Source organism: Vicia villosa, linkage group LG3 (assembly GCF_029867415.1).
Source record: "Vicia villosa cultivar HV-30 ecotype Madison, WI linkage group LG3, Vvil1.0, whole genome shotgun sequence".
In the NCBI taxonomy this organism is placed as follows: domain Eukaryota; kingdom Viridiplantae; phylum Streptophyta; class Magnoliopsida; order Fabales; family Fabaceae; genus Vicia; species Vicia villosa.
In genome coordinates this window covers 166,396,657-166,409,202 of record NC_081182.1, presented here as the reverse complement: position 1 = coordinate 166,409,202, position 12,546 = coordinate 166,396,657, and the positions used below count along the sequence as shown (strand labels likewise).

The window sequence follows — 12,546 nt, the reverse complement described above, 5'->3', positions numbered from 1 at the left end:
CATATACATATATTTATTCACAACATAAACATATTCAAGCCAAAACACAATTACGGAAAAATTCCCAAAATACCGTAATTTACCGATAACCGAATAATTTATCCAAGTCCAAGTATATTCCAAATAAATAGTCTTATTAAAATTAATTCAACTATTAATTTAATTAACCACTTAATAATCACACTATATTAATTTAATTCACTTCTATTTCTACTCCATTTCCAATTTATATCATTCTATTGCTCAAGACCATTTTTTATTGAAAAGAATATCGCGCTAGCTTTCTAACGCTTCGAACAGACACTCAAACGGAGTTACGGTTCAAAAGATATGAATTGTTAAAGTTTAAACGAGAATGTAAACACTGACATCCTAAACTGACAACTCTAAACATGCCAGAATTACGCGAAACAATTAAAATATGACTCGTAATAACTCGAAACAACTCCGACAATTTTATTGGCAACGCTAACAACTCTATTTACAACTCTAACGACTCTATTAACAATTATATCAGAATTAAAACTAAATCGTTAATCTAATTGTTTATCTCTAATTGTAAAATACCTAAAATATTATTATTATTATTATGAAACATGTTGTACTAGTGAAATGAAACGTAGTGTTTTACTCCAAGTATCTTTACAGGAAATGCAATATATATGTGTTAGAAAATTGAAGTAGTGTCACAATTATAATTATCATATACAGAGCATCATTCTATCAATTGGTATAGCTCCATTGGTTTACACGCTACAGTATATATATAAATATACATAATATGAAAATGGATTCACATATTTATATATATATATATCAATTTTTTATGAATGTATGGAAATGTGATTCTATCAGTAAACTGTAGGACGGTACACTACCCACTCCAATGAACAGAATGCTATATACCTGCTACTTTGTGTTTCTCTATTTAATTCTTAAGTGCTTCTCATCATAAATATAAGCTACAGTATATATACGTTAATAGGTGATTTTGAATCCTCTCCCAATTTTACTAATTTACCCATTACTAACATCAAAATATGTTTCTAACATCAATTTTATGAATTCTCAACAAAACCTAACATTCCAAAAACTTAAAAATTGAAGAACAAAATCCCTAAATCATGTTAATCTACCCATTGACCCAATCATACTAACCCATAATAATAAGGATTCTCCCCCTTACCTCTTTGATTTCTCCTCCAAACTCTAGTTTTTGCTCTTCTCCTCTCTTAGCCTCCTTTCTCCTCTTCCTCTTCTCTTGAAATAAATAAATGTTATGGTGTCTCTAACTCTCTCTAAACCCTTACTATATTATTCATATTGGGCTTAACCCACATAATTCCACTTCTAACTAAATAGGCCCAATTCAATAAAATAGAGTAGTTCAATAAATAATTATGCTACAACAAATAATATTATTACCCTTAATATTATTTTCCGAATAATCCAATTAAATCCGACTTTATCTTAAATAAATAAAATTCAATTATAATATTATTTCTAATATTATTTCTAATATTATTTCTCTACATATCCACTTTATTAATTATTCGATTAACCGAATAAATTCCAACTTCACTTAATAATCCGAACACGTTTCTCAATAACACCGACGATCCAATTAATTATCAAACTTCGTCCAAATTAAGTAAATAAATCCTTATCTAATTTAATTAGCCAAATAATAAAATTCGGGCTGTTACACCCTTACTTACCCAACCAAGGTTGTATGGCTTCTCATGTGGTTTTGTGGACAACTTCAAATAATCTACCAATTTTTTTGACACCAGATTCTCCATGCTGCCACTATCCACAATTAGATTACACACTTTGTTCTTGATAGAACAATGTGTCTTGAACAAATTCTTGCGCTGCCCTTCGTCTTTGGATGCTAGTAACATTCGCTGCAACACAAAATTTACCCTCTCATCAGATTCTTCCACCGCAAACTCAACATCGGCATACTCATCGTTCTTAACGGTAGAATCTTCTCTTTCTTCATCTTCCTCCCTTTCTTCCACAACAGTAGCGACTCTCCTTGTTGGACAAACATTCGATTTGTGGCCTCTTCCGTTACAATGATAACATGTGTCTATAGCGGGTCTAGCATATGGATTATTCGGCCTCTGAATTGGTGCTTTACCCTGCTGCACACTGCTAGAGCTGCTAGCCCCCTTATTCCCAAGGTTGGAATCTCGGGATGTTGCATTCTTTTCCTTGTCACCTGCTGATTCACAGTTACTTTGGGGTGAGTACCTTTCAATAGACGAGAAATTTCGAGGGGATTTCTCCATCAATTCTGCCTTCAAAGCCAAACTGCATGCTTCAGCTACGGTCCATACAGTCTGTAAACCCATCTTCTCCTGCAAGGATCCCTTTAGGCCACTGATGTATCGAGCCACTTTCTGACTCTCTGATTCTCCCAATTCATTGCGCTCAGAAAACCGCAAGAACTCAGCTGTGTATTCAGTCACGGTTCTCTTGCCCTGAACACACTCAATGTACATCTTATAAAGAATCTGTTCATAATCTTCCGGTAAAAACCGCTCCAGCATCAATTGTTTCATTCTTCGCCAAGTTCTAACTGGCCCCTTTCTTTGCCTCTGCCTTTGAACAACAAGGTTATCCCACCAGACAGCTGCAGTACTTTTAAGCCTGATCGCAACCATCTTGACTTGCTTGTTCTCAGGGACACCCATAACGTCGAAGAAACTATCGACGTCGATCTGCCAATCAAGAAACTCCTCCACTCCCATAGTTCCGTAGAACAATAGAATATCAGCCTTCACTCGATAGGCATGGTTGTTCTGTAGATTCCCACGATTAACCTCTTCATCGTAAGTTTCTTCCTCATCAGAACTCGAATCTTCGATAAAGTTTCCACCCCGCAGAACCATAATTGGTTCCTCTCTCCTGTCTCTTCGCCGATTCCCATTGTTGTTGGCGTTGTTCGCCTGATTTTCTAAATTCGCTATCTGTTCAGTCAAAGCAGTTAGAGCCGCGGTAAAAGCCGTGGTAATTCCCTCAAGATCTGCTTTGGTCACCGGTTGATCCGCCATAGTTGTCACGCTATGAAAAGAACAGGAGAAAACCTGCTCTGATGCCAACTGACGCAGTCGGAAGCCGTCCAAAGGAATAGCAAGCGCTAAACCTTGAATGAAAACAGGGTTGCAAGCGCAAACCCTATAGATAAGGTCTGGAGTCCACCAGGAATAAAGAAAACTTTGGATTCTATTATAACAAAAGAGATAATCCTTATGGCTATGCCAAATGTCTTTAAATACATAAAACAAATAAACCCTATTGGGCCTTATGGGCTTTTAATCCAAAACAAAATTAAATAAAACAAATAAAATAGAAATTGCTTAAATATTAAAACTAAAATTGCTTAAATATTAAAATGCTTTCCAACGTTCGATTTCTTCTTTGATACGCACAATCCTCCTACATCAAAAGAGATTATAATGTAAAATTAATAGATATAAAACTTTATAGTTGAGTCAAATAACTATGTACTCCAGATTTCTTGATTGATAATTAATCATATTTTTTAACTGCACTAACTATGTAATAAAGAATGAAAGTGAATATTGTTCCCGTGTCGAAATTTGTGTAAAATAAAACTATCATTTTTCTTGAAGTTTTGATACGAGGAGTGACATATTCTGTATGCATTCTTTTAATTTGGTGTGATTGTGAATAAGATTAACAGTTAAATTGGTCAAGATTCTAATGTTGTAAGCCTAATAGGAGTCCTTAATATTTATGGATTTGAAAGCTATAAAATTAAAACGTAAGTATGATACTTATATGTCAGAAATACAATATGTATACATCTTTATATTAACTTCTATTTTTTTATTGCATGCATTAGAAGAACATTTATGGAAAAGCAACATCAGAAAGTAATTTTGAAAAACACCAAAAACTAAATCAAACAAGCTATAACTCTTAAAATAAATTTAATACAATAACAATAATTCAGATGCAGAGGTATGCGGGTCTTTCTCTTGGTTATAAGTAACTAGGCTAAGAGTAATTTCTCTATAGGAATTCAACAAATATATATGGTGTTGAACAAAATAAGCTACATCTATAACTAATCTAACTAAAGCTAAGATACACAACCGTCACTAAGAATGTTGGTTACAGAAATAATAACAAGATTAAAGAGAAAATATACAACTCAATCGGGAGCCAGGAGTAGGATAACTTTAGTGAACCTAAATAGAAATACTCAAATGCAGTTTCTATTTGCAAGTAATTTCTTGAAAATATAATGCAAACAACACAATTGAGAAACCAAAAATATGTCATTATCTGAAATGAGCATAATATGAATATCATTAACGAATACAAGATTCAATCTATACAAATGCAACATGGAGCAAAAATTACAGAACCTTCATAAGAATGGCCCAAACTCAAGGGATAAAATATTTCTCGAATTAAGAGTACAACCCTTGTAATGATAAATATTACTCAAGTTAGAGAAGACTTGAGGTAACACTATTAATTATCTCAACACAGGTTCAAACAACAGTAATTATAAGAGGAACTAGGTGGTATCAACCTCCATCCTATTTTGAGAGACACACTAGTCACACATATTGAAAAAAACACATTCTCAATACAATGATGTCAAGACATTATATCTAATATTTCTTCAAAAACCTCCAACTCCAGATAAGGGATTCTCTTTCACCAACTACTAGGAGCACCTTGAGGATAATACATTATCCTTCATTAATAGTAGTACAACTTGTGGGTAGTGCACGTCCACACCATATTTTCTCTGTTCAAACATATAAAAAACTTGTTCCACTTGGACAAGATCACACAACTGGCTACTTTAATCTTCCAGATGGCAGAGAGAATGTCCTTGACATCCGAGCCTTACCTCCATATGTAAGGGCCTTGGCTGGGATAGCAAATCTCTACTGGATGCTAAAGCTCAGAATTTGCACTCCTACTTTCTTGGATCAGAAATAAACTAAACCAAGAAGTAATCAATAGGTTGATCATCATTCAATCAGGTCACTTATCTAAGACATGTATTTTGGATAACAAATGAAATACATCATGCAAGTTTGCAAGCATCGGTGGCAAAGCAATACGATAGGCCACCTCCCCTACTATTTCAGAAATTTGGAACGGACCGATGAAACGTGGTGTCAACTTCTTTGACTTCAACGCCCGGCCAATACCTGTCATAGGAGTAACCCTCATAAACATATGGTCTCCCTCTTAAAACTCAAGTGTTTTCCTCCTTTTATCATGATAACTCTTTTGTCGACTCTGAGAAGCCTTCATCTTCTCTTGAATCATCTTAATCTTTTCCGTAGTCTGTTGTACAATTTCTGGCCCGATCATAGCACTCTCACCAGATTCGTACCAACACAACGGTGTCCTACATCTTCTACCATACAAGGCCTCAAACGGAGCTATACCAATACTCGAATGAAAACTGTTGTTGTAGGTAAACTCAATCAAAGGCAGATAACTATCCCAAGCACCTCCTTTTTCCAGTACACAAGCACGCAACAAATCTTCTAATGACCGAATCATCCTCTCAGTCTGTCCATCCGTCTGCGGATGATAAGCAGAACTCAATCTCAGCTTAGTACCCAAAGCCTTCTGCAAACCTTCCCAGAACTTAGACGTAAATCTCGGATATCTGTCTGACACGATACTCGACGGAATACCATGTAGACTAACTATCTTCTCAATATACAACTGAGCCAGCTTCTCCATCGGATAATCCATTCTTACCGGTATAAAATGTGCAGACTTCGTTAACCTGTCCACCACAACCCAGATAGCTTCACAATTCTTGACAGTTCTCGGTAAACCAGAAACAAAATCCTTTGATATGCTATCCCACTTCCATTCAGGAATAAACATTGGTTGCATAAACCCAGATGGCTTCTGATGCTCAATTTTTGACTTCTGACAAGTCAAACAAGAATACACAAACTCAGCAATTTCTTTCTTCAATCCAGGCCACCAAAACAACTTTTTCAAATCATGGTACATCTTGGCAGCACAAGGATGAATACTTAACCCACTACGGTGTCCTTCTTCTAGAATACTTTTTCGAAGTTTAGCAACATCAGGAACACAAACTCTGTCACCAAATCTCAGTATACCATTCTCGTCGATTCTGAATTCACCGCCTTTACCATGGTTAATCAAAGTTATCTTATCAATCAACCCAACATCAGTCTTCTGACCCTCTCTAATCTCTTCAAGAATACCACTTGTCAGCTTTAGCATACCCAAGTTAATACTAGTAGGAGTACCTTCACATACCAAACTCAAATCTCTGAATTGTTCGATTAAATCCAATTCTCTAACCATTAGCATAGACATGTGCAAAGTCTTCCTACTCAATGCATCAGCAACTACGTTTGTCTTACCAGGATGGTAATTCAAACCAAAATCATAGTCTTTAAGGAATTCTAACCACCTTCTCTGCATCATATTTACCTCCTTCTGATCGAAGAGATACTTCAGACTCTTATGATCACTAAACACCTCGAATCTCGAACCATACAAATAATATCGCCATAACTTCAAAACAAAAACCACAGCTGCCAACTCTAAATCATGAGTCGGGTAATTCCTTTCATGTACTTTGAGTTGTCTTGACGCATACGCGACTACTTGTCGATTTTGCATCAGCACACCCCCGAAACCCATCAGTGAAGCATCACAATAAACCACGAACGACTTTGTCGGATTCGGTAGAATCAAGATAGGAGCACTAGTCAACCTCCTCTTTGAAGGATAGAAAAACACTTAGAAAGGGGGTTTGAATAAGTGTAACTTTAAAAACTCTTAAGATAAAAACAATTGCACAATGATTTTTATCCTGGTTCGTTGTTAACAAAACTACTCCAGTCCACCCCATTGGAGTGATTTACCTCACCTGAGGATTTAATCCACTAATCAACCTTGATTACAATGGTTTTCCACTTAGATACCTTCTAAGTCTTCTAGAGTATTCTGATTACATCTTGATCACTCTAGGAACCTTTTACAAATTAATGTAAACAAATTCTTACAAGAGTATTACAATGCTTCTTAATAAGCTATAATCACAACTGTGATATTTCTCTTAAGTTCTAAGCTTAAATCTCACTAAGATATTACAAAAGTAATGTGAGGTTGAAGATGAAGTTTGATAGCTTTTGATTCAGCAGCGTTTCAGCAAGATTGAAAAAGTTGTTCGTAAAATGGTACCCTTGCTTCCGATCAGAACTTCACTATTTATAGGAGTTTTGAGAAGATGACCGTTGGGAGCATTTAATGCGTTGCGTGATCCGTACAACATTGCATTTAATGTTTCACTCTTTTGTCAACTACCTCGATCCTTGCTTTTCTTGCTTTAACTGACTTTGCCTTTAATAGCTTCTAACGTTCCTTTTGTCAGGCAGCGTAGTCTGCCATCTTGTACTTGCTTCTGATCTAATATTTGTAGATATAACGTTTGAATATCAGAGTCAAACATCTTAGTGCAGAGCATCTTCTTGTCCTCTGACTTTGAAGTGCTTCTAGCGTGATACCATAAGAACTTCAGTGCTTCTGCTTCTGAACTCAAGTTCTTCTGATGCTTCAATAGACCATGTTCTTATTCTGCTTGACCGTCTTCTGATGTCTTGCGAGAGCATGTTCTGATGTTGCATACTTGAACCTTCTGAGTCAGTGCTTCTTGCGCTGAATTGTGCATACTCATCATATATTTCCTGAAATAGAAAATGCATAGGATTAGAGTATCACATTGTCTTATACAAACTTCACATACATTGTTATCATCAAAACTAAGAATATTGATCAGAACAATTCTTGTTCTAACAATCTCCCCCTTTTTGATGATGACAAAAACATATATAATTTATATGAATTTGCTATCAGAATATCAGATGACTAAAGACAATTACACAGTTATAGCATAAGCATATTAACATAGTGTGTGAATATGTCTCCCCTTGAGATTAATAATCTCCCCTTGAAATAAATACTGGAAGAATTTATAAATAAAAGACTTCCTTGAGTATTTTCCATTTCAGTCGAGACTTTCACATTTGGCTAGAACTTCAGAACATTCAGAGCTTCTGCTTCTTGCTTCCATAGGACAGCTTCAGAGCTTTGAATTTCTTCTTGAATCATAGCATGCTTGACTGTATCAGAACATTCTTGAATGTACCAGAGCATCATCAGAGCATCTTTACATCCTGAAATGTTTTAGAACAAACTAGACGACAAAAGTCAGAGCATGAATGAATCAGAACATTCTTTTAAGAAAGAACATGTATCAGAGCAATGCTAGAAAGACTATCAGAGCAAACTTTGATAAGTTCTTAAAAAGAATATGTATCAGAACATATGACGGATAAGAATGTGTTAGAGCATATTCTATCACGAGAATATCAGAACATTCTTCCTTCTTGCTTCTGATCTTGAAGCTTCACAGCACTAAGCTTGCTTCAAATTCCAAGAACATGTTTCTTTATAGATTTGCTTTTCCTTATGTATTTGCTTCTCATGTTGAGCTTTTTCAGAATATCTTCAATCCTGCAAAAAACATCAAAGACATAAAACTTGCAAATAATGTTAGGAATGTTGAGACTTAATCCCAGCAACTGATATAGTAAACCAAATCAATTATCACGTTTCTCCCCCTTTTTGTCATAACATCAAAAAGCATATAAAAGATTCAGATGAAAAACAAACAATATGAGAGAAGAAGATAATATTTCATTGATTCAACAAAATATCAGAAGATACAAGCAGATGCAAGAAACGGATGCAAAAACAAAAGAAAACAACTAAGACCAACAGACTACGACTAGCCTAGCTTAGAAGCTATCTTGGCCAGAAGGTTTTGAATCTCATAAGTGCTTTCCGTTTGGTTCTTCCTAAAGGATCTGAATTCCTCGTGAGTTTCCTCATGCTTATCCAGACGAGAAGCAAGATCAGCTTGGTTCTGTTGAAGAGCCTTCATAGTGTTCACCAGAACAGAAGGTCCAACAGAAGAAGCTTCACAACTATCGTTCAAAGGAACAGCATGCTCAACAGCAGCATCTATCATGAGAACATCATCTTGATTTTCCTGAACAGGAAGTTTCTCAGCAGGATGATTCTCAGCATCTTGAGTCTCAGCAGCAACTTCTGACATAGAAGCACCTTCAGCATATTCTGGAGCAGGAATATCAGAATCAGAATTTGCCAGAGCCAGAAGGATCTCAGCCAGATTCCTTGGAGGTGTAGGACCAGCAACTTCTGATGGGTATTCAACTTCTGGATATACCATATCTGGTGCTTTCTCAGAGGGATTCTCCCTTAGCCAGTTGAATAGAAACTGAAAGTCTCCAGTCAGAACATGAAACTGAGGCTTCCATACCACCATAGAAAGAGGTTGTACTTCCTCAAGTTCATCAACAAACTCTTTTTCTTCAAGAGATTGCCTGCACCTGAGAGGACAGAACCAGAATTCTTCGTAGGACCTGAGAGGCTTAAGAGGACCTGGAGCTTCTGCTACACACGCCTTCTGAAGCTTCAGAAACTAGGGTTTATGCAAGAACGAGAAAGAGAGAGATGAATGAAAAAAAACAATGAGTGAAGAGAGAGAATGTAAAGAGATGAAATGTTATGAAGCTGTGTTTATATAGAGACGGATTTGAAATAATATGCAATATGTGTTTGAATGGACAAGGTTACAGAATGAGAAAGAAATGCATTTAATGAAAAGTGACGTTAGGAGAGATAACGTAAAATTTGAAATGATTTGCACATTTACCTAGGGTGGCGTCTCATCAGTTGCACACATGCTTGTCCAAATAGAGTGAACACGTGTTCAACTTCTGGAATAGCTGTGACTGCTGTTTTGCTTTAAAAGAGATTCTGAATCAACTTAGATAATGAAACGTTAGTAATAACAGAATCAGAACTTCTAATTGATCAATATCAGAACTTCTTATAAGAAGATAAAACAAAATCATTTCAGAACTAACCCATACGTCAAAACTTCTCATCTTCTCATTCTGGGCATAAATCCATACTAATATTCTTCAGAATGAACTTAAACCTATCTTCAACAAGGGGTTTTGTAAAGATATCAGCCCATTGATGGTCTGTATCAACAAAGTTCAAATATAGAACACCCTTCTGAACATAGTCCCTAATGAAATGATGTTTTATCTCAATATGTTTAGCCTTGGAATGCAAGATCGGATTCTTAGATAAATAGATAGCAGAAGTATTATCGCAGAATATAGGAATGTTACTCTCATATATCTGATAATCTTCTAGCTGACTCTTCATTCAGAGCATCTGTGTACTACATACAGCAGCAGCAACATATTCTGCTTTTGTTGTAGAGAGGGCAATGGTAGCTTGCTTCTTACTGTACCAGGAGATCAGATGATTTCCAAGGAATTGACAACTTCCAGAAGTACTCTTTCTTTCAATTCTATCTCCGGCGTAATCATCATCACATAATCCTACTTGTCGATTTTGCATCAGCACACCCCCTAAACCCATCAGTGAAGCATCACAATAAACCACGAACGACTTTGTCGGATTTGGTAGAATCAAGATAGGAGCACTAGTCAACCTCCTCTTTGAAGGATAGAAAAACACTTAGAAAGGGGGGGGGGGGGTTGAATAAGTGTAACTTTAAAAACTCTTAAGATAAAAACAATTGCACAATGATTTTTATCCTGGTTCGTTGTTAACGAAACTACTTCAGTCCACCCCCTTGGAGTGATTTACCTCACCTAAGGATTTAATCTACTAATCAACCTTGATTACAATGGTTTTCCACTTAGATACCTTCTAAGTCTTCTAGAGTATTCTGATCACACCTTGATCACTCTAGGAACCTTTTACAAATTAATGTAAACAAATTCTTACAAGAGTATTACAATGCTTCTTAATAAGCTATAATCACAACTGTGATATTTCTCTTAAGTTCTAAGCTTAAATCTCACTAAGATATTACAAAAGTAATGTGAGGTTGAAGATGAAGTTTGATAGCTTTTGATTCAGCAGCGTTTCAGCAAGATTGAAAAAGTTGTTCGTAAATTGGTAACCTTGCTTCTGATCAGAACTTCACTATTTATAGGCGTTTTGAGAAGATGACGCATTTAATGCATTGTGTGATCCGTACAACATTGCATTTAATGTTTCACTCTTTTGTCAACTACCTCGAGCCTTGCTTTTCCTGCTTTAACTGACTTTGCCTTTAATAGCTTCTAGCGTTCCTTTTGTCAGTCAGCGTAGCCTGCCATCTTGTACTTGCTTCTGATCTGATCTTTGTAGATACAACGTTTGAATATCAGAGTCAAATAGCTTGGTGCAGAGCATCTTCTTGTCTTCTGACTTTGAAGTGCTTCTAGTGTGATACCATAAGAACTTCAGTGCTTCTGCTTCTGAACTCAAGTTCTTCCGATGCTTCAATAGACCATGTTCTGATTCTGCTTGACCATCTTCTGATGTCTTGCGGGAGCATGTTCTGATGTTGCATACTTGAACCTTCTGAGTCAGTGCTTCTTGCGCTGAATTGTGCATACTCATCATATATTTCTTGAAATGGAAAATGCATAGGATTAGAGTACCACATTGTCTTATACAAAATTCATATACATTGTTATCATCAAAACTAAGAATATTGATCAGAACAATTCTTATTCTAACACTCTTCAGCTCTTGGAATCCTTCTTCACATTTTGCATCCTTAATAAAAGCCTGACCCTTCCTGGTTAATTTAGTTAACGACAATGCTAACTTTGAAAAGCCTTCTATAAACTTCCTGTAGTAACCTGCAAGACCAAGAAAACTACGAATTTCTGACACTAACTTCGGAGCTTCCCACGGAGATACCGCTTCTATCTTTGTAGGATCAATAGCAATACCATCTTTAGAAATTACATGTCCCAGAAAACTGACTTCCTCCTGTCATACCCCAAAATTTACCCGATATAATCCACATCTTCAAATTTATTAAGGGTATTAAAAATTAAGAGGCATAGGGTTTAACATATCTATTATTAAACTCGACCTCTTATAAAATTCCCTTATAAATTGGTTGAAATAAAAATAGGGGTTTGAATAGCAAGTATTTTGGGATCTTAACAGTGGGCCCAATTGTTACAAAATTCTATGATTTTTGGAGAAATCATTTGTGTTTTACTAACATTTGTTTTATTATTATTTAAATTTCATTATTAATTTGTATTAATATTATTATTAGGTAGAATTAGGATTAATTAGGTTTTTATTTTAATTAGGTTTTATTAATTATATATATCAGGATAATGATAGTCTTATTAGAATTGGTTTTAATATTGTTGATTAGTATTAATAAGATTATCATTTATTATTAGTTTCAATTTGCCTTGTTTTACTCATTTAAAATATATAAAAATATATATAAAGAAAAATATATAAAGAACAAGAGTATTTCGTGGGGCCTTATGTGAACCACTTGGAGGCCCAAAAAAAGCCAACCTTGAAAACAAAACCAAACCACTGGTACTG

The 12,546-nt window shown here is 35.5% G+C and overlaps 1 protein-coding gene across 1 annotated transcript; it reads right to left on the bottom strand.

Moving 5' to 3' along the window:
- Positions 1–489: 489 nt before the first annotated feature.
- Positions 490–3,062, bottom strand: LOC131659322 (uncharacterized). Its single transcript, XM_058928529.1, has 2 exons — positions 1,719–3,062; positions 490–498 (listed from the first exon to the last, which is right to left on the bottom strand). The coding sequence occupies exons 1-2, from the start codon at positions 3,060–3,062 to the stop codon at positions 490–492; spliced, it is 1,353 nt and encodes a 450-aa protein (XP_058784512.1).
- Between the last annotated feature and the right edge of the window lie 9,484 nt (positions 3,063–12,546).

Bases quoted from the DNA above. Each gene is read 5' to 3' on its own strand.
- LOC131659322 (XM_058928529.1), bottom strand. From the start codon at position 3,062: ATGGCGGATCAACCGGTGACCAAAGCAGATCTTGAGGGAATTACCACG.